The sequence below is a fragment of the Neolamprologus brichardi genome, chromosome 2, assembly GCF_056152115.1.
Source record: "Neolamprologus brichardi isolate AB-2024 chromosome 2, ASM5615211v1, whole genome shotgun sequence".
Taxonomy (NCBI): Eukaryota; Metazoa; Chordata; class Actinopteri; order Cichliformes; family Cichlidae; genus Neolamprologus; species Neolamprologus brichardi.
In genome coordinates, this window is record NC_142105.1 from 34,341,107 (window position 1) to 34,364,422 (window position 23,316).

Here is a 23,316-nt window from a genome sequence, read left to right on the forward strand (position 1 = left end):
CCAAATATCTCTAAATGAACACAATCCTACAACAAAAACCTGAGTCTGTGCACTACTTTGTTGACATTAGAGTAAAAAGTAGCACTCACTGAGACAGATGTTGTCTGTGAAATATCCCAGGAAGTTCTCACACTCATCTCTCTGGCTCCCACTGGCTGAGCATGAGCACCACGGGGCTACGCTGGACGTGGAGTTGTCAACATAGTTGGGAGTTATTGTACTTCCTGCAGAGAGACAGCGCCAGGCGTCAATCAATATGTGCATTGCTTTTGACTTGTTACACTGTAATCATGATGCATTATTTTCTGAAGCCTTAATGCACTCTGCATTCCCCACACACTGACCTGATGCAAAAGCATGGTAATATTATAACACCACAGGTTAGATTAGCTGCAGTCATATTATATAATAGAGTGATGCTGAAAAATGCTCCAATCCTCTCTTTTTGAGGTCACAGAAGTCTCTGGCATTGAGATTGTTTTCTGTTTGCCCCGCGCCCCCCAACATAGTGTTGGTGGGATTTCAAGTACTTTAATAAATACAAGACAAGAATGAAAAAGCCAAGTGGGGGGCACCATTTGAGATTCTTGAAATGCATCAGGTTAGCTCCTCTTTCCAGTGCATGGAAAAGAAACGTCTGCTCTACCTGCTCTTTTTCTTTTCCACCTGTTATAAAACAGATTAAACCTCACTCTGTATAAAGAGCTTCCGTTTTTTCTGTAATGAGAGATATTTATACTTATACCATCTTATACCAAGCTGAACTTTGTCTTTTCGTTCTCCCACTCAATCGTAACCTGTTCTGTATTTATTAATTTAGCTGCTAGCTAGCTTTCGCTCATTCCGGTGCATTTAAGGCTGCACAGTTTTGTCTTTCCTCCTCTCTCCCAACATATGCCTCACATACTGTCTTTTTCCTCCTACAGGTGTTGATTTTATTTTTTCGACTGTGTGTTTTCGCTCTCCGTGTTACATTTCAGACGTTCACCTACCTATAAGCCCTGTGTAGGCGAGGAGGCAGGCTCCATAGTTGTCTTGCTTGCAGCCACTGGCAGATGTTTTGGACGGTTCACAGTCATACTGAAACTGTGCCAGACGAGACCTATAAAAACACAAAATGCATACTAGTTAGGAAGAACAGAGCTCAATATTTTTATCTAAAAGGTTTGCTGATTTCATTTTTACATATAATTTCTTACTCTAAGTAACTTAAGTTATAACTCAGTCATTTAATTAAGAGTTTGCTGCTCCAACATTAAAGAAATATTGCAGGCCACGGTGAAGAGTGAAAGCACTGAGCTGTAATGTGAAAGTGATATAAAGAGTAATATATTTCATCCCCCAGACCTGGGATCATTAGTAAAGCCCTCTGAGTCTAATGGGGCTGTGGAAAAATAATGGCCATGACCAGAGATAGCAATGAGTGATAACTCTGATCCATCTGGCTCTTTATCTGTGCTAAATATTTAATGTGTTATTCCAACAGGCTCTCTGGGGTGTTCTAACCACTGGTGGTACAAAGCTTTAGGGTAAAACAGCAGGCCATTTGGTTGATTGAGTGGCTGTTTATTTAGTTTCAAAGAGCCATACTATTGAACAGCACTGGCCTAAATATGTGTGGAGAATACAAGTAAAATCTATATCCAAGAGAAACAAGAGAAACTAGAGTATTTAGCAATATCAAAGCTGGAGTAAACTATTATCTTAGTGCCGTGTGTTGCTGTATCAAAATAACATGCATAGTGATAAATGCTTTCCAACAAAAAGCTTTACTTATGCAGGTTGCTGAAGAAAGCTGCATTTAGAAACGTTTATTTTTTTCTCCTTCTGGGAGAAAATGCCACCTGCAATTGATTAACTCGTTGGTAATACCCTCGCTCTTACTGTGAAAGATTCGTTTTTGCTGTTCAGTCCTTTCCGTTTCCTGCTTTCTCACCAGCTACCTCCTCCACAGAGAAACTCTAACTTGATGTTAGTCTTGTTCTGCCCTGGAAAATTTACTTCAGGCTTGAATTAGCCTCTAGCCAGAACACGTAGCAGGTGAAAAACTGGTTTTGGCTCCAAAGCAGAACAAGAAGTACAACCGTGAGCTCACTGGAGACGTGTCTCATTATATCTGCTGGTTATTTATTTCCCAAAAACTGAAAAAACTGTTGAAAAATAATATCTGTAAGCAGAAACCAATAACATGCTGATATTATATAAATAATTTACAGATGCAAGCGAACCTCCTTTATGTTTTGATGCATACATTTGCCAAGTGGAGTCTGTTATCAGTCTATTATTACGTATTCACTTCTGTTCCTACCTGCACACATAGTCAGCTTTGCAGATCCTCATCTGTGCAATGCAGTTGGGTTTATCCACCGTTTCATACGAGCAGCTGGGTACAATGGTCTGCCTTCGACGCTCTGCACAGGCCGTGTCCGTACATGGGCAGAAGAGCAGCTCATGTGTGTAATCAGCAGGAACACGGTCAAAGAACCTGCGCAGGGCCTTGTTGCATTTGGGCCGGTTGCACAGGCCTGACTTGGCAGTGGGTTTGATACAAGCCGAGACATATTCTGTGCGGAGCTTCTGGCACAAGTCGTCCACATTGCAAGCCTTGGCTGCATCCAGGCAGCGATTCACAGTTGTCATGCCAACATCAGAGTCTGTGGACGGAAGTAAGGTTAGTGACGAGGTTTCAACAACTAATCGAGAGGTTTTGTGTGTAAGTGAATGAGAACATAAGCGTGAACTAGTTTAGCAATTTATCCTGATGAGATGTAACCTCCTGTTGTTAAAACATCAGGAGTTTGGAATTGAACATCAGGTTTAAGGAGGAAGTGTGTGTGTAAATGAAAATTGGGGGACTTGTTTTTGACTATCAGAAAAACAGAAGAAGCATCAGACGAAGAGGCTGGCCTTCAGTGCTTTGAACAATGTCATAATTTTGAATGATTGGTTGCTTTATTTCAACTCTTAACATATTTAACACCCCTCTATGACCTTATACTGGAGAAAAAATATATATTTTTAAAGTGTTTCATATTTGGTAGAGCACAGTGGTTAGCACTATGGCCTCACATCAGAAGGTCCTGAAGGTGCGAATCGAGCCAGGGCCTTTCTGTGTGAGGTTTGAATGTTCTCTCTGTGTTTGTGTGGATTCTCCTCAGGTACTCTCACGGTCCAAAGACATGCAGCCAGTAGGGTTAGGTTAACTAGGGTTAGGTTAACTGCTCATTCTAAACTGCTCATAGATATGAATGAGAGTGTGAATGGTTGTCTGTCACTCTGTTAGCCTGTGACAGACTGGAGAAGTGTCCAGGCTCTACCCTGCCTCATAACTGAGATGGGCTCCTTTAATCTGAATATTGTGAGTCTTTGAATTTAATTTGCCTTTTAAATTGCACCCCATCCCCCGGCCCAACAGAAAAATTATGAACACTCAATTGTTCCTTTTTTTCTGATTTGAATTCCACAGGGTCGCAGAATTTAAACATGACAGTAAGAAAAGAAAAATTGTGTTTTCACCAAACCCAGTACGACGTGCAATTCTTGTTACTTTTCTGCAGAATGTACACCAGTTATCATGAATGTTTACACGTATTTACCCACACCTCCACAAAGTAGGTTAAATAAGGTATTACCAGAGAACAGTAAAGAATTTTAATGTATTATTATAGAGTCCTTAATTTACGACAAAGCGCCTTGGAGTAATTGTTTTACTGATTTGGTGCTGAATTAAATGCAAAGTGATTTCTGAGTTGCCATGTCCTTTGCTTTAGACAAGACTGAAATCTTTGTCAACGGCTAAAATACTTCACTATCAGACTTTTAACTACTTACTTTTTATCTTTTACTTTACAAGATCTCGTCTTCCATTTCTTATTTCATGGTGACTGTAAATCTTCAGTCGTAGGTAACATCAAATAGCACAGGTACAAACTTATTGTAACAAGTTATCTTTTGCATCAGAACTATTGTTATACTAATGTAATATTGAATTAAAGGTTTCAACATCTAAAATTAAGAGTCTAGGAGGTAAAATTTTAGATGTCATGACTAATTATAAATTAACATGAAAAATAACAAGTTTCATTATATTATAGGTAAAATATATCAAAATCATTAGGAGTTTTTTTAAACTAAGGATGTGTTGGATTATAATGCCCTGCATATAATTTAATGTTCACTTATAGTTCCTTTTTTCTTACTGTGTGGAACTGTGGGGCATGACCCTCAAAACAATAATAAATCCAATAGTTATGTTACAAAAAAGAGTAATACGGGTCATTAACAAGTCTGGATATCATGATCACACTGAGCCATTGTTTCTCAGGTTCCATATGATGAAACTGGTTTAAATTAAATGCAAACAAATGAAATTTGTTGTGTTTTTTTTAAACAATGCAAATTAAGTTCAAGCTAAATCTAAGGTACTCTCAAACTGAGTATGAAGGTTTTTCTCAGTGTGGGAGATTAAGTTTGACTTGAGAGATTTTTTTCTATTTTATTATAATAAAGCAAAGAAAGAGATTCAACAAAGATTTATTTCTGTTGTTGGGATTAAATTGTGGAACGATGTTGATATGTGCATAAAAATGTGCAATTCATTATTCTGTTTGTTGATGTTATTTTTTTCTACTTGGAAGGTAGGGTACCGTTAATGATAAGAATATAGGCCGGGCACAAATATAGGGACTACTGAGCCTGTTCAGTGATTTATTAGTATTATAGATATGGATCTTATTGTTCGATTAGGATCTATTCTTATTATTGAATAGTGTTATTTATATATGACGACTGAATTCATAAATATATATCAAATATCAAATATTTATGTGTAGATCTGCCACTGAAATGAGCAGCACAGTGATTGCTGCTTTTGCTACTTTGTGACAATTTGTGAATGAGCCTTTGGGATTTATGTTGCCTGGGAAATGAGGAAGTGAGCTGACCTCTGTGAGTTGTGTACTTAAGAGATAAGTGATATGTTTACATATATATATATATTTAAAGCTGGCAGGTCCTCTGGTCAAACTAGATGAAGACAGCGGTGCAGTTTATGAAATGTGAACGGAGATCAGTCAGTAATATTTTAATAACTGATTTATTTTTAGTTCTTTTTTTAGGCTAAATGCCAAATATTTGGTCCCAATTTTTAACATAAACATTTGCTACTTGTGTTCATTATATATGAATTTGGTTTTGTTGTGTTGGTTGCAGTCCCATTCCCAGCAGATTAATATAATGTAGAGCCAAAACGTGGCTTTGCCTCTTGATAACAATGACCACATCAGTACCAAAACCTGATTTCAGCTGTTCTTAAATAAAACTTTGCCTCATTTGATATTTAGTTCAGTCTGTTGTCATTCAGTGTTATATTAAGCTAGTGTGTTCTTTTCATAGGCCAGATTTGGAATAGTCATTTATTTTAAGACAGTAGTATCAAAAAATGCCTCCATTAGCATGCTTTGACGTTCATGGATTATGTTATTTCAGCTGAGTCTGAGATGTGAATGTTTATATTGGGCATGTTTACAGTGAAAAGGCTTTGGCGTAATGTTGTATACTTATTAGAACACAAACATCTTCAAAGGGGTTTACAATATGGTGAAAGTTAATGAAGGTTGGTGAACTTGCCAGCAGAAATAGAGGCCAAGCGGACATAGTTGTAATCCCTCTCCACTGTCTCATAAGGGTAACTCTCCACCAGGTTGAGTCCTGGGGAAAAACAGCACACAGTTAGGAATAAAGGCTTCAGTAGCACTACAGTTTATCTAAATCTCAAGAAACACAAATAATGGCATGTAGTCATTTTTATTTAGTCACTGAGACTCCAGTTCACTCAGTCATAAATTACACACACATTCCCTCAGCTTATTATTCATTTGTCAGGGTTATTGTGTTATTTTCAACCGAGTCGCCGATGCTGGCATTTACGTTTCTGTAGCCACATGTATAATCCAAACATTTCTCAACCTAAAAAGTGTTTCATATCTATATTTACATCGACACTGCGGTATTTTTAAACACTCATGGTGCTCTTTGTTTTCAGAGAATAGAATGGGGGTAAGTATAATAACCTCTATGAACATAAATAACATAAATTATATACTTTATTGTACACCACATATTGCGAGCATGTGGAATCCCCCAGTAATCCAGTCCTCTTATATAGGCTTGCTTACAGCCTCTGGCCACAATTTAATTTTCCGCCACACACTTCCTGTAGACCTTTTCATGAAATATGAACACTAGTAGCATTCTTAACGGTGCCTCAAAATAACTGATTCTTGATTAATTGTTTAGGTTGACACTGAGAACAGTTCACTTTATTCACACATTTATGGACTCTATCTATTATCAGTAAAAGTATTCCTTGGGGAGCCATGAGAAAACTGGAAGCAGCCTTTCAGTAGGAGAGTGCTCCTCTGTCTGTTGCTTCTTGCTTTGATTTTCTGCTGTGCCATGTTGTTTGATGAACAGCGCAACTGATATATGAGCCTCTATTGGCCTTTCACAGATAAATAAGCATCGGTGTGTTATCCAATATGTCTGTTTTTTTCTTTTTACTGAATATAATGTTGATAAATTGCATTTCATTTAAAATTTCTCTCTCATAGGTTACCCTGCAGAGTGCCTTCGACTTTATTGCTTGCTGTACCTTTCAGCACTGCCCACACCACATACGATATTATCACAGCAAAGCGGACGATGGTGAAAAGTCCTGCAGTGTCTTTGTAGTAAGTTGCCAATTAGGTTGCGAAAACATTAACAAAAGTTAATAAATATCTCATTATTTTCCCTTTACTTCAATGTAACTTTAACATGATCTGTGTTTATCCGGTGCAACAGCCTGTGACCCGAGCTCTGCTCCACAACGCATTTTAAATGCTATTCCAAATATGTTAAGTATTGAAACTAAGCATTAACGTAAATTGTTGTTGTTGTTTTTTAAGTAACAATGCAACAAATGATAAAACACTATTGAGTAGAATGAATTATAAGGTGCAGAAAAACCAAATGTAAGGTCCATATGAGGGCATAGGGTGTCAAAAGGGTGTCAACGCTCTGGATCTGCATATGCACCCATACAAACAGTATTGGTCAGGCTCTAATCTGACACAGTCCACACTGGCCACATATACGTTCCTGCTATCCATTTTAGCCAAAAATAACGTGTTCAAAACCTGTTCTTTTATTCTGAACATTATTTTGTATTTATCAATGGACTGTCAGCACTCTCATGTACATGTATACATCAGTGCTGACAGTGTTTATTATCATTAGTCGTGACTTCTGATCACCACCTCCTGGGTGACGCTGTCTCTGCCTGAGAATGGTAGACAACTGAAAAAACAACAGCAAAGAAAGAAACTTTAAAAAATATAGAAAAAAAATGAAAGTGATATAAGCTAAGCTAACCGGTCTGGCTGCTAATTTATCTAGAAATTACATGTGACTTTGAATGCTTGACAATTTTCTTAATTATTTCTTTGCTTCTTTGCATAATGTTGTGTTTTTAAAAAGCCAAGAACCAGTTGTTTCTGCAGGTGGTAAGAGTATGCTTTCATGCCACAGAAACTAAATTCTGGCCATACGTAGGTCTATAAACCAGGGCATGTACACAGCCTAGGTGGCTTCCAAACATAAATGGATTTCATTGCTCCACATAGGTAATGTATGCTAAAAACATATGACATATGTGTGTGTGTGTGTGTGTGATAGATACCATGTATGATAGACTGGTGCAGACTCCAGTAGATGCTTAGACAGTTCTTCTCCTTCTTCATTCCTCGTTTACACTGGCAGCCGTGTAAAGGACTGGACAGCAGAGCAGACACTGCACTGGCACACTGGCTCCTGGCGCCCGGGCCCAGTTTCATGCTGCCATTGCCTGCCACACACTGGCGCAAAGTACGAAGACGTGGACTACAAGTCTCATCGCTCGAGCACGAGTCTCCGGCCACCAAGCAGTCTCTACTGGCATGTACAACCTCTAACAGAGCTGAAAAAATGAGAGAAATGTAGAAACATGAGGGGATTGGAAGAAGCAGGTAATGTGTAAGATCATGAGATGAAAAAAAGACCCATGCTCAAAATGCTTCTTAGTGCATAAGAAGAAAGGGGAAGAAAAAAATCGACACTTTGAATAAATTGTAAAGTGTTTTAAAACAGCCGGAGATGTAATTGTGAAATCCTGCCAGTGTAATGTTTGAGGTGAGATCATTATACCCGTCTTCTCAGACTACCTGTTGAAAATTTAGTTGTTGTACTTGAAGTTTTTCTTTACTTTGTTGACTCAGAAGTTGGAATGCATAATACATCTCAAGTGAGAGATAAGATGACATCAAAGAGAACAGTCCACTGTTTTGAGGATGCAGGACAATGAACGAGTTTACTCTGTGTTTTGTATATTTCATGCTTGTGTGGTAACATATTGACCATTTCATTCTAAAACCAAGTGAAATATAACCATCACTCCGTTTGTTTCCATAGCTTCCATTAATATTTTAACAGAAATGCCTGAAATGACCACTGCAAAATTACAGTGAACAAATCCCCTGCAACTGTTGATGGAAAAGTGCAAACAAGGTCACTCTTTGCTCTTGCCATTATGAAATTTTATTCCATTGCGGTTTCTTGTTTGTAAAACTTTCCCAAAACCAAGAAAAATGAGCTTTGCTTCTCATGGTCGGGTCTATGAGGGCAGCGGAACATTTTTGGACAATATGCAGTTCACCACATGATAAAACAGAAGACACAACAGTAAAAAAACAACTAAAGTTTGATGAGAGATTACTTCCAGACAGCAGTCGGTTGATATTGAACTTAAAATCACTAATGAATCAGCATGTTTCACACCTGACTAAATTACCTATAATAGATGAAGATTTTAAGCTTTGAGTTATAATAATTTAATATAAACCTAGAAAGGGACATGATATGTCGACACATCAAAGAGGAGAAAAGGAGTCTTGATAGTTAAAAGCATGCAGAATTAATACGTCTTTGTGTCCAGAAATGGGAAAATAGAGTATTGCATAAAGTATATCAGCTCTTTTTGTTGAGGCTCAGTATTTCTTTCACACAGAGTTTCTCTTTACGTCTGAAGAACTGAGCACACCTACTCTGAAAACACTGTTGTTATATGTTCATATTACTTTATAGGTTTGTTCAAATTCAGTGGATAACTGGATGACACGTATTTGGACTATTCAGTACCTTGCAAATGGCCCTGCAGGCTACAACATTTGCTGCTTTATTGAGAAGAGAACTGCTTCAAGGATAAAGATATGAAAAATAATGTCTCTGCATATTAAATGTGCCTGTATTTTATTCAGTTACTGTGGGAAACCTCTTGAATGGCAGACTTATACAGATGCTAATTCATGTCCTTAACAATTCATTGCCAGACCTTGTCCCGAGCAGCTCCTACAGTTGTACTGCATGACTCAAGCTCATTCCAGGGTTCTTGAATCTCCAATGAGTGTCATTTACAGACAGTGTTGGGAAGGTTACTTTTAAAATGTATTCCATTACAGATTACAGATTACATGCCCCAAAATGTATTCTGTAACGTATTCCGTTACGTTACTCAATGGCAGTAACGTATTCTGAATACTCTGGATTACTTAATATATTATCATGCTGTTTACAACTACATGAATGTACTATTGCTGTGATTTATTACTGTTACTGAAGGTCCGCGGCTCCGAACCGTAGTAAAGGGACCTCTGGCTAATACGGTGGGTTTGTGTCGGCTCGTAGCTGAAAACTAGCTTTACTTTGTTGTCTGGGTCAACTTTGCTAGCAGAGACAGAGAGAGGCGTTGAAAGGCTGCTCCAACAGAACTTATTGTTTCAGAGGAAAACACGAACACGGTGTACAGTCGAGTCTTAATAGCTTACTTACAGCTGGGCTCGTCAGGCTCTCTTCTTGGCTGCAGTGGTTATTATTATATTTACATGCTTCCAGCTCCCGTTTCTGCTCGATGACAGCTCGTACTTTTCCTTTTTCTCCCTCCCTCGCTCACAGACACATAACGGGTATGGCAGTCCATTCTCCCTGCAGCACGGACTACACTGCCCATGATGCTACATTCTTTAGAGCTATACCTGTAGCATTCTGCCTGTTAGCTTAGCACAACAACAACAAAAAGGCCTCTCTCACCCAGGGAACGCGCAGAGAGAGAGCGGCACCATATAACCATGGCAACCGTAACGCTGCCTGGAACAACAGAACGTAGCTGTCAAACAAAACCCAAACAGTCCTGACCCGCCACAATATGAAACAGGGAAGTACCGCCGTGTAATCCATTTATTTCAACAAAGTAACTGTATTCTAAATACCACCTTTTTAAACGGTAACTGTAACGGAATACAGTTACTAATATTTTGTATTTTAAATAGTAACGGCGCTACATGTATTCTCTGTATACTCCCCAACACTGTTTACAGAACATGTTAAGAACATTAATGAGTAAGAGGAACACACACACATTCATCTGTTGCTTTGGTGAAGAAAGGCTTAAGCCTTAATTAAAATTTTAATTAAGGTTTAGAATAAAGTGAAATAACCTTCAAGCAAAAGGCTTTTTTCTTTCTTCTACAGCCCAACTGCTCTCTGTTGTTTGTTTTTACATTCTGTCCACTTTTGTCAGATTTCTCAGAATATGTTTTTGTCTATTTAAGTCACAAACCCCTTTAAGTGCTGCCATTTCTAAGGATGCTCCTTGTGAACATTTGTATCTTTGGGAAATTCTGTAAACATATTCCTTAGCATGGCCTGCAGTAAACCAATTGTATCTTTTTATTCAAACAGTGAAAAATCATACCACCTCCATTTCAGCTAAAACCACATTTTTCCATTTCATGCTGTTTTCATCTGCTTACACAGCGGGTATTTCTGGGGCAACATTGTCTCAGCTACTGTTTTGATCTCTAAAACATATATGCATACTCAGGAACAACGTATTAAAAAACAAATAATTTTCCATTCAGTCAGCACTATGCTATCAATTACATCTCCTTCCAAAGCTGGAGCTTTACTCAAACCCCACAGGTGTACTGCGCCTCACTCACATCAGGAGTTATGCATACGCTCATATTCTATTCATCACATACCAGCTAAGCGCATCCAGTGCAGACATGTGGATGCTGGGTTGGGGAAAAGTTGCAGCCAATGCCAGCGTCCTGGAAGGCCAGATGGTCAGTTGCAAATTTATCCCAAGCCTTTCTTTACAGCTATGTCTGTCAGTTTGTGCTGCCTGGGCAGAAGCTGGAATAGACACCATACATCATGAATGCAAATTAGCCACTTGATTTGACATTTCCAATAAGCCTGTCTCAATGTACCAGTAGGGTTAGCCAATTAACCATGTCAGTAATCAATGCGTTCCAAGGCTCAGTTAAGTCCTCAGTTTCCCTGCCACATAAATCACAAACAGATTAGCTGATCAGTTACCCTCGTGCGCCAGCTTAATGGTCCACTTCAAGAGAGATAAAATGGAAAATGAAACTTAATGAAGTCAGCTGGAATGTTACCGTCACTCCTATGTATCTATAAAGCTGTGAAGCTGTGGGCAAACACACTGGTGCATGTAATGAGTGTCTTTTTTCCGGTGCTTTTAGAATTTGTGAATTATCTTGGATAGCTGGATTAAAACTAGCAGCCTCACATTAAAGTGATTATACGACTGCTTAGCCAAGGGTGTTAGCCAACGTGATACAAGCCATTGTAGTGTAACTGCTCATTTAACACAGTTATGGCTCTATTTTTGCTCTATTTTGAGGCGCTAAACCTGTACTGAGACAAATGGAGTTTTTTTCCATCTACTGCAGAGTGGCGTGTGCACTGAAACACAGTTTATTTCTGCAACTGATGAAGATTCTTGCCTATAATCCAATCCACTAAAGTGTGATCCAGTTACAAAGAAATGTCAATACTGACGTTGTGTTTGATAAGTGAGCAGTCTGTCTATGCAGTTAATTACACACCTGTAGTCATTACAGAGCAGCAGAGATGATATGATTTGCGAGAGGGGCTCTACTAATTCACATGGGTGGCAACGCAGCAATTTGATTGACTCACAAGGCTCTGTGTTACCATTGTTCAGGATTTAAAGATAAATAATGATAAATAATCTGGTGTACCTGTAGCACCACAAAATGATCCAGCCTATAAATTAAGATTCTAATTATACTAGAATTTAGTCTTGATATGATACCTCAGAAAAAAATCACTAACCATTGCCATTTTCAATACCATGGAAGGAAAAATGACAATAAATTAATAAATAATTTATAATGTATTGTAGTTTATGTACTTATAAGTATATGTACAGTGTACAATGACAGTGCTATTTTAAGCTTTTTCACATAGTGTCAAAATAAAGTCAACATGATTATCATATATTTGTAACACATATTAATTTTTTTTAATAGCAAAAAGCATATATATTTCAAGGTTTTATGATTGGTGCTGTGCAGCTCCTGACCTGACACAATGTTTTAATTCCTAATCCAATCATTTGCATGAATGCAATGTCTTTAATACGTTGCTTAGAGATGGTGGTGACTCTCAAAGCAGAGCCAATGAGAACCGATGAGAATTGATAAGGAACTGAATCAATGAGTAACAGTGATAATAGAACCAGAATCTCTAAATTCTTATCAATTCCATCCCTAGTAACCTATGACATAATTTAAAGCTTATCATACCTCACTAGTGCCTCCCTGGTAATATAGATATAGTTTATGTTGCCACAGCGCAAATCTATTGAGACTCAGTTTAGTATTGACAAATCTTCCAAAGCATGTCTGGCTACTTTTTAACCAAAGTTTTTCAATCATTCGGATCCATCAAGTCCATAAAAGGAAGAATAACCTAATGGCCTAAATATAAGAAATCAGAGATATCAGAAAATATCTGAAACTATTGGAATCAGGTAATGTGCAAACAGTGGGGGCACAGAAAGGAAACAAGTCCTAGGATTTCATTTGTTTCTATCTCAATTATATAAAACCCAACAGCAAAGTAATTAACATATAATGCACCACACACCACACAAGCATGAATGTTGGCAATGGCATCGGCCACTTACGTAGGTTACATAGTAAACTCTGCAAAGATTCAACACAGAGGTCTAAATCTGGGTAATTACTAATAAATTACTAATAGTTAAACAGTGTTTGGGATTGCATCAAGAAGGCCATCTGGCATAAAAACACAAAAAGAAGAAAGAAATCCACCTCCAAACATGATGTGGAGCTTCCTGCTGTGACAGCATCTTCTGAATAAGGAAGGAACTGAAAGTAGCTTCTAGCACATTAGACCAAAAAAACCAAGAAGTAACACACAAAAAGACCCTGATTAAGACACATGACACTGGGACCAGAGAGATAAAAGGACAACAGAGAAGAACATGGGGAAGGAAACAATACAGGTGCCAGGCCTACAATCATTTTATCTAGACAACGAGTACAGAAACCAGAAAGACACTGTTACAAATGTGTTTAACACTTTAATTCACACATCAGAAGTCCTTAACATATTAAGTGTTCCACATGACATAATGTAATAACATTCAAATGAAATCTGCTCTCATTCTTTCTTGATCTACAAATGGTCACAATGAACTTCTTAAGTTTGGCCTCTGAGAGAAAAGTGAACCTCAACTTCCTGAGAATGTTATCTAAGTCTTAGTGTTCTGTAAGATTTGGCTGCCTTTTCACTGATGACATCTACGAGGTTATGATTTAAATGAATTGTTAGTGAGCATAAATTGTTCTTCCAGTGTATCAATCTTCTCAGCAGAGGTGTCGCCTGTGCCTTTCCATTATAACGTATTGCTGTCTGATGCTCTGCATAAGGCAACATTATTTCCACTCATAGCACAAAATTAGTAACTTCAGACATCAAAGCAGAGTAGATTGAATTCGGAAAAATGAAGCCGCAAAATAGCATCTTCATTCAGAATAAAGCAACGTCAGCTGCACTTATACTTCATGTTAGACATCAAACAAATAGCACATGAAGACCTAAATAGGTAATTTAGCTTCAAAGTTTTGAAAGCAGTCTGACTTTCAGCAGAATACATCGGGTTATGAGCTACACACATATTTTTTTCCAGTTTAGAAATATTATCCATTCAGTTGATCCCATTCCAACAACAGATATTTCCCACTTTTACTAACGAAAATGTTTAGCATCATATAAATTGTTTACTGAGAGCTTCAGTGCAAATATGCGACCATATTACCAGGAACAGGTACAATAGCAAGTCCAAGACACATGAAGGAGCTCTTTTTGAGGTGAGCTCATTTGCCCAAACATATGATTCATAGCACTTAAAGCACAGTTAAAAAGCACCACCAAAACTGGGCCTTAAGAACCAGGATTATAGGACACACCAGTGATGAAAGGACAACCAATGAAAGATGAAATAAATGCCTGACAGCAGGAGTAGCATGAAGGGCTACAGTGAAAGGGTTCATTATAATACAAAGACTGTCTCACTAGTTTAAATCAGTCAGCCAATAATCTACTCTCATTCTTTATATTATATTATTAGGATATAAATATATAAATATTAGGATTTGTTCAGGCAGACCACAGAATGTTTTGTTTACGCTGCTTTACTGTCCCCAGTTGCGTCACTTCTGCAAGCTACTTTGAAACCCACTTCTCGTCTGTGGTGAGATCTTGCTTGTGGTCTGTCTACAAATTTCCACGCATGTACATGTAAGGTAGTGGTGGGCGGATCGATCCAAATATCGATTGTATCGATACCAAGTCGGCATCGGTATCTGATCGATACTAGCCTGGTGAGATCGATTCTTTATGTTCTGCTCTTGTTTGCAATGGTGTACTTTCAGCAAAGACGAAACAGCCCGGTCGCCGGACTCGCCGCTCCTGTGTCAGCGAAGAGCAGGCACATTTTGCCCCCCCTCCTCCTCGTGTTTAGGTGTTGTGCTGTCATGTGACTTACACGCTTTGGGGGTTGTTAAGTTGTTTACATATTAATTATATTTTCACCAGTTGTTTTTGTTGATTATAGTTTCTCACCAGTACCTGTTTGTTTGAATTTGTTTACTGGTTTGCACTTTAAAACAAAACAAAAACCCCTCCACTTGATAACTAAACCATCACAGCAGACCCGATGGGATTTTCATGCTTCCCAGCATCATTGACTCTCACAATAATCACTCGGTTGCTGTAAAACTACATCAACAGCTGCAGCCGTACACATCACCACCAAAAACTACAACAAGCAGAGCGCAGGTTTTAAGCCGGCCAGGCATGATTGATGCTGCTGCAGGTGAGTCCATCTCACCTGCAGCAGCATCGCAGACCATGGCCCGCCACAATAACAAAGCGTTTTTGATTTAATTATAAACTTTGTCCTAATTATGTCCTGGCTTTGAACTATTTAATAATAAAAAAGGAAACAAAAAAAAACACTCAAGGTCTTGAAAATTAATTTAGCAATTAAATGACGCATCCACCTTATTTATTGAAAAGTATCGATATCGTTATAGGCGATACTGGCCCGTATTTACTTAGTATAGGATCAATACAAAAATATGCAGTATTGATTTAAGGCCACAGTGGTCCTAGAATAAACCAGCACTGCCAAATAGAAATGACTGCAGATAGTAATGAGAACCGGTGAGTCTAAACTGGCCATAGGTGTGAATGTGAACTGGTTAGCTCTGTGATAGACTTATGACCTGCCCAGGGTGCACCCTGCCTCTAGCCCTGTGAGCTATAGACAGGCTTTAAATGGCCCCCACCCCTCAACAACCTTAAACTGGATAAGCAGTTAAGAAAATGAATGGATGGGTGGATTTTCTCTGTAACAGCCATTTAAAGTATTTACATTGTGTATGGTAATTTTCCTTGGTAGCAGAATAGCTTGCTATTCCCCCACTGGGCTCAAATCACCTTCACACTCACAGGGGATTCATTTGAAACAACGCATGCATGTAATCAGCATTTTAGTTTGTAATTTAACTTGTGGCTATCAGCCTCACTGTTTACCGTTCACTTCCCAGCTGCATCAGAGCTCTGCTAAGATAACAGTATTTCCTGCTGCAGCTGCATCACATTAAAAGCAGTCAACAGGAAGACTGAGTTGGCTCTTATTTTGATAGTGACAGAAATCGCGCTGTGATATAAATGGAATATCAACATTCACCGTGTGTTATTATCAAACAAAATTGTTCTTTTAAATTTTGCATATGGATCATTTTAGAGAAACATGAAGGAGCAGTGATTGAACTGCACGGTAACAAACCCCTTAGTGTGCCTTACGCCGTGTGGGAAACGTTTCACGCAGCGTGCAGAGCGAAATCAGATTGCAGCTGCAATTGCACAAGTATCTTATTTGAGACAGAGTGACAGAAGTCTGTTACACCAAGCACTAAAAAGCTGTATTCCTCTAAATGACGTCTCAGGTCCCTGAGATTGCATCAGGTCTGGGATAGAAACCATTTAGTTCCCTGATAACAATCTCTCTCCTCCAGCAACATGAACGACCCGTCTTTAATCAATGCTTTCCCTCAGAGGAGCTTCAGCCCAAAAGGAGTGACTCTTCTTCCTTTCACTTATCCAAAGATTCACAAAAACACTGCACTGAAACACTTGTGTGAATAACAACTATATACCACACTCATCCTTAAAAATATCAAAATTACATGTGTCTGCTACTCTGAATCAACTATAATTATCAATAAACACTAATCCTTCTTTGTGATGCTGCATGTACTTACATCTTTGCAAAGCTCCTATTTTCAATATTCTAATTATAAATTACTGTTACTGGAAGCAGCAGCATTGATATGCTTACCAGACAAGTTTTCTTTTCAACTGTGTGTACTTACGTCTTTTTTGTTGTTGTATACGTTAGAACTTTTCATCCCTACTAGGCAGTTAGAGAAAAAAACAAACAAATTGATCCTATAATACAAGGGCTGCTGTGTGAAGGGAACAAATCCTAAACAAAAGATTATATTTGAATGCATGAAAGAGGCTTTTTGTTATTCAAGGCTTGAACTCCTGATTCAGTTGAGCATCCGTGTCAGTTTGATCTGAGGCTACGACTGGCACAGCTACAAAAGTATCCTAGCACTGATGTTTGTTTAGCTCTGTAAATGTGAACTGCTGTCCTTTTGAGAAGCTGTAACTTTGGTCTTGGATGAAAATGTGTTATCAAGTGAAATGTGAGATTAAGGTGTTTGGGGTTTAAAGATATCTTAAGTAACTTATGACACTAAAAGAATTATATAGCCTGAGTCACATGAGATCTGTCTGGATAAAGTCTAAGAGTTATCTCGCTCACATTGCAAACTGTCTGTTGCTTAAATACCAAGATCAGAGATTTTAAATGTATCTGTCAGCACGCTAAAATTCTGTGATTCAAATTCAAATTCAAATTTTTATTTGTCACACACACACAACCATACACAGTATGACATGGGGGTGAAATGCTTGTAGCTGTACAATGCCCGACCATTAAATGACAGAAAAAAGTTTTACAGTATTACAGTATTTACAATTTACTACAAAATTTACAAATTAACTTAGGAATTTACAGTAAAAAAAAAAAAAAAAAGTGCAAATAGCAGAAAGAGATTATCAAGATTATAAATTATAGGATTATAGGAAGAGTGTGGTGATGTGATGTGTGGGAGAGTCCAGTCTTATAGTGATGTGTGTGGGAGAGTCCAGTCCTACACCTGGTTCAGGGCCCGAATAGCCTGGGGGAAGAAGCTCCTCCTCATTCTCTCTGTTTTGGCCTTAAGGGAGCGGAAGCGCTTCCCAGACCTCAACAGTGAGAAGAGTCCATTGTTGGGATGGGAGAGGTCCATCATAATCTTCCTAGCTTTGGACTTGCACCGCTTGGTGTAGATGGACAGCAGGTCAGGGAGCTCTGATTGAATGACGCGTTCGGCTGAGCGCACCACTCTTTGCAGATCTCGTCTGTCCTGCTTGGTGCTGTTCCCAAACCAGGTGCAGATGTTTGCCGTCAGGACGCTCTCGATGGTGCAGCAGTAGAAGTTCTTGAGCACCTTCAGTGGCAGATGGAAGTCTCTAAGTCTTCTGAGGAAGAAGAGACGCTGACGGGCTTTCTTAACCTGGGTGTTGATGTGAATGTATTTACTTCATATTTAACACTACCAAATGAAAATATTATTTGCGAGTTTTTGAAAAGTTTTGCAAAGAGCTACAAATGTCAACCTCATCGTGTCATTATGTCAGCCAAGTACAAATAAAGGAAGGTTTTAAATATCAAGAGTTTTACTTTGCAGTTACATAAAGGTTTTTAAAAAAGATGCATTGGGGTGTTGAGGCTGAGAAGCAGATCCTGCTCTCCAGCCTGTGTGTTCACATTTCACCTTTACTGTTAAAGACGGGCTTGTTGAGACCGACTGTATGAACAGGCCAGTTATTGTCCCCTCATGAAAAACACTCGATAAAGTAGTTGATCAACTGAACAATAAGCATTGCTGCTAGTAGATCCAGTAGATCCATTTAAACAGATTTTATATGTAATGAATAAATGTGAATACCACATGACTAAGAAGTAGAAGTGAAAAATGAAAGAGGTGGAATCTAAATCCATTATTCATTCAGATTGTCTCGTCTTTAAAATGCTCCAGGAATGCAGATTTCTAACTGTGCTTCGTTAAATTCTTCCATTTTTTCCTCCCGTGTTTGCTGTGAAGTACTTTCTATCCTTCTTTTGAGACTAGAGTTGTAAACTACACCATCATCATCATCGAATCATCATCATTACCTTTCTAAATCTGATCACTGCTTGATGGTTAACAGGTGCTGAGAATCTAGAGTTTGCTCTGGTCTTTTATGGAGGATTTCATCACTGTGATGCTGTGGTCCTACTTCAGCAGTCTTCTTATTTAATGGTTTAAAGGTGGCAGGAGGAGACCAGCATACACGCAGTCTGCTTGGCTACTACTGACACAAGAAAGATTTTTGCCAAATCCAGCAAATAGAGTTGTCTTCAAATTTGATCTTTAAAAAAACACAATACAAATAGTTGTTATTGTTACTGAAGTGACACAGAAGGAACCACAAAAATCCTCACCTGCTATTCCTCATCTAGTTTCTACAGTATCTGAATCATCCGATGCTTGTATCAGCAGCAGACTGAAGCCTGGGCCAGATGCCAACATGCAAACCAGTGCAACACCTCCCATCTGCTGAAACATACACACAAGCACAACTACTAATCCACAGCGTGGTATGTTCTTATTAAACCATAAGAAGGACACAAAACACTTGGCTGGGATTGGCTCGTTGTTCTGGGACCTAATTAAGTAACCTGGAAATAATGGCAGTCATTTTGGTCCAACAAGGATCAGGTCTTAATGAAGAAAAGAAGAAAACAACAGCTCCTGGATGCCTGAGGTCACTCCATGACAAACGTTCTCCTTCTTTACTTTCATTGTTCTCAGTTATTAAAGTTATACACATACTGTAATAGAGACACGTTTACCATGTGACGTGATTATTTGATTTCAAAAAGTCTCTGAAGTCACAACTGGTCTAAAACTTTCACTTGGGTGTGTGAAAATGATTTTTGTGAAGGCCATCCACTTAACATCCATTAACATTAACATTAACATTAACTGGTTTGATGCTGAGATGGTCTGAGGAGCCGTCGTGTACTTGTGTGATAGTGAAAGATATTATTGGGGTTTTTACAATAAATGCTCAGAGTACTTATTCACACTTCCTTTGCTGCAGAGCCTATATATTCCAGTCATAACCCAAGAGGCAGCTTCGAGCATTTACCTGGAAGGAGGAGATGCAACTTGTTACTTTTAACGAGAGAGGAAATTATGAAATGCTTTCTTTTGATATGCAGAGCAGTTTCCATCAGACTGAGTTGGAAACATTTACATTTAATACTTTTTCCCAGATGTGAGAAAAATAAACTATTATTTTTCTCTCATCTGCAGTTATTTAGTGGCGAGACTTAAGGAGCGAAGGTGGGTGTGTGCCCATTTGTGTGTCACTGTGAAGCCTTGTCAGGGTTCAGTCTCAATGTCACACAACAAAGACTGCTTTATCTCCACTTGGAAATGGTGACATTATGAGTGTGTCGACCATTGGTATGTAATGGCTGCAATTAACTTATCAGAACATCGTCCTTTGCTTGCAGAGGGCGAGAGCGTGACGCATCATGTTTTTCTCCCGGTGTGAAAGTGTTGGCTGTCTGCACTGAAGAAGAAACCAAAGCATACAAATGATGAGCTTCTCAAATACAGAGGGCATACTACAAGACGGCTGGCATTTTTCTCTGTTACATAATCAGTCTGGATTGGTATATAAACAAACACCAGCCTTGAAAGCTTCATTATGAATCATCTTCTCACTGTCAGCACAACTTGATTATCTTTGCAGATTAAACACCTGGTCTAGAAGTGTTCATAGAGCAACATTTACAGTATGTTTAATGCATGTGGTGGAGAAAAGAGTGGTGCAACTCACTCTAGATTTTAAACACCAATTAACTCCCTGTTTCATGTTGCATTATTTTATTATATAAAAACAAATAAAAATGTTCTGAAGCTTTATTTTGATGGCATCAAACCAAATAAGAAATTTGGTTTGGTTTTGATCAGCATGAGGAGCCACCAAAAGCATGGAGAGGTGGGTATCAAATCGACAATGCACAGAGTAACTGTTAATTAAGGTTTAAGAGGAGTCCTTGTCACACAATAGAATCAGAAACTATGAGAATTTTGAATCTGAACAAAGCAACTTCCTATCACATGATCCCCGTTAACTTCACTGCTCATTTCTGTAGGTTTTCTCTCCTACAATTGAACAGAAGAATAACAGCGACACATTGCACAAGGCTAACCAGAACTTCGTGGATGGGTTGCTCACATATCTTGAAAATTCGTCTATCAAGATTTCTAGTCTGGTCCTCGTCCTCAGCGCCTCACAATCCTCACACGATACAGAGCAGCCTGAGCAAGTTACACGATGCAGAAAAGATGTCTTTTGGAGACGCCGCATTTCATTCATTTTTTTTTTTTATAAGAGGTTTTTCTGTGTGGAGTTGCATGTGTGTATTTTCTCCTGGTTGTGAGTCCAAAGATATGAATGTTAGATTAATTAGTGATTTCAACTTGGCTGTCTCTTTTGTAGTGGTTTTAAGAACAAAGTAAAAATAATCCTCTTAACAATTTTAATTTATCTTACATAACTTGCATGCTCTTCTGTGTTTTCAAATTTTATTTTTGGTTTTTAAAAAGAATGTAATGAACAACTTCAAATCCTCCTCCCGTTCTGGAAAGGGCGAGCCCAGCACCAACCTGCATCTTTAAAGTAGTCTCCAGTGTATCTCTGCACCGAATGGACATCACGCTGTTAAATAACTCTGACAGGTCACTATTGCTTTAACAAACTCACATTTGGTTCAGTTAGATTTCCATGTAGCTGTGCCACATAAATCTTCACACTAAGTATGATTGTCCCACATGTCACCATAAACCAAAGCATCGTCTAAATGGAAACACAGCCCGTCAAACTAGCCGAAGGCTTCATGAGGCTTTGAAACGTTGCAGGAAATCAGTAATAAAAGCTGAGATTTCTTCGTCCTGGCCGTTACTGACATCTGCCAATATCCCTTTAAAGGTCTAGTCTCATGACAAATTTTTCACTTCCAACCCAATCAATGAAGTATTTCATGTGTAGCACTGCACAATCAGGTTCAGTGACAGCATTAACCTTTCTAAAGTCAGAATCTATCCATCAGCCTTATCTGCCAGCAGACACGGGGAAGCACAAATAGAGCTCGCTTGTTCAGCGTTCCCATTTTCCAAATGTATTTAGCTTCTTTTTCCATCCCTTTGCACTTTTCCATAGGCATCCCATAAACATGCTGGCTTAATGGCTTGAGCAGCCCCCCCATTTATGTCATGCTCAATTAGCGTGTAGTGTGTTAAGAGAGATGAGTGTTATTGAAACAGCTTCACAAGGTCTGACTGCTGAACATCTGACAGAAAACCCAACTGGTTGTTTAAACGTGTTACTCTGCTAAAATGGGTCCAGATGGAAATGTTAAGTAATCAGCAGACTAAGCTCTTAGGAGTTTCCTAGCCCACCAATCACTGTTTACTTCAGAGTGAGGTGGCAGCATGATAGGACTTTAATAGTTTACTTCATACGACTGAACTTTCTTCCTTTCTAGAATATCAAATATTGCCTGACTGAGACACGGCTTTTAAAGTCGGCTAAACCCAGTCTGAAAAAGTGAGTTTGTCAAAAGCAACAAAACTTGATCTTCTGATTCAAAGTGTGGGCTTCAGCTTTCCTATCAAAAGGCTGTATGTTCTTTGGTCTTGACCATCACTAAGCATCTGAGCAGTGGAGCAGGCAACAGGCAATATAAGATGGCACAACATTCAATTCATCACCTAACTCAGTTAGCGATCCCCATGCTGTGTGCCCAAATACTTCATTAGCATTGATGCTTGTGCTTTCTTGTTCCCTCATTGCAAGTATAAAAGTAAAAGTAAAGACAAGAACCAACAGACTTAACAACTCCTTTGTCCCACACGCCATCAGACTGTTTAACTCCTCTCTGGAGGGGAGAGGGAGGGGGGACAACTAAGCTGTAGTGCCTCTTCACTTCACTGTGCAAAACTTTTTGTTAATAGTCAACGGTGCAATAGACTCCATACTTGAAATGTGCAATTCACTTGTATTTTTATTTTTATTTTTATTCCTATTTATCCCCTTTGTATATTTTATCTATATATGTCTTTGTATTTATATATGTGTGTATATATATATAATATTGTAACTCTGTAACTTCTGTCGGTGCTTTTTTGGAAACCGAATTTCCCAGAGGAACCCACCCGAGGGATTAATAAAGTTTTATCTTATCTTATAACATAGACTTTAAAGTCTCGTCCAAATGTTGTAGGGCTCCTTGAGGCTACCTGACACCTGGTGTTTAAGCCTCAAGCTGTTTTATCATTCGTGTGAAATTGCCCTCTTGGTCAGTTTGGACCACAAAAAGTTGACATGAAGGAAAACTTTTACATATTACAGTCATCATATAGTGATTCCTAGCACTGATGTTTGGTAATGGACCCACACAATACAAGATTAGACATTCAAATGGAGTGAAAGCATGATGGACTGAAATTTCTCACTTTGCATGTGTCATAGCAGTTGGTTGGTTGAGGATGCTGCCCAAGACATTATTTGATTCCTAAGGTTCTTCTGAGGGTTGACCGAAATAAAAGATTTATGAACTCTCTTTCCAAACCTTCCAAAGCT

General features: G+C 38.6%; 1 protein-coding gene across 3 annotated transcripts in view; it reads right to left on the reverse strand.

Moving 5' to 3' along the window:
• Window positions 1–23,316, reverse strand: part of gfra4b (GDNF family receptor alpha 4b) — a 60,089-nt gene that overhangs the window by 7,376 nt on the left and 29,397 nt on the right. For 2 of the 3 annotated variants that reach the window (XM_035913123.2, XM_006803232.3), the window contains 5 exons: window positions 7,721–7,996; window positions 5,629–5,709; window positions 2,309–2,654; window positions 993–1,102; window positions 90–224 (listed from right to left, as the gene is read on the reverse strand). In XM_035913123.2, the coding sequence (XP_035769016.2) occupies window positions 90–224; window positions 993–1,102; window positions 2,309–2,654; window positions 5,629–5,709; window positions 7,721–7,996 (948 nt within the window). Of the gene's footprint in view, window positions 1–89; window positions 225–992; window positions 1,103–2,308; window positions 2,655–5,628; window positions 5,710–7,720; window positions 7,997–9,903; window positions 9,994–23,316 lie in introns of those variants that run through there. The other variant, XM_087829933.1, reaches the window with a different exon arrangement.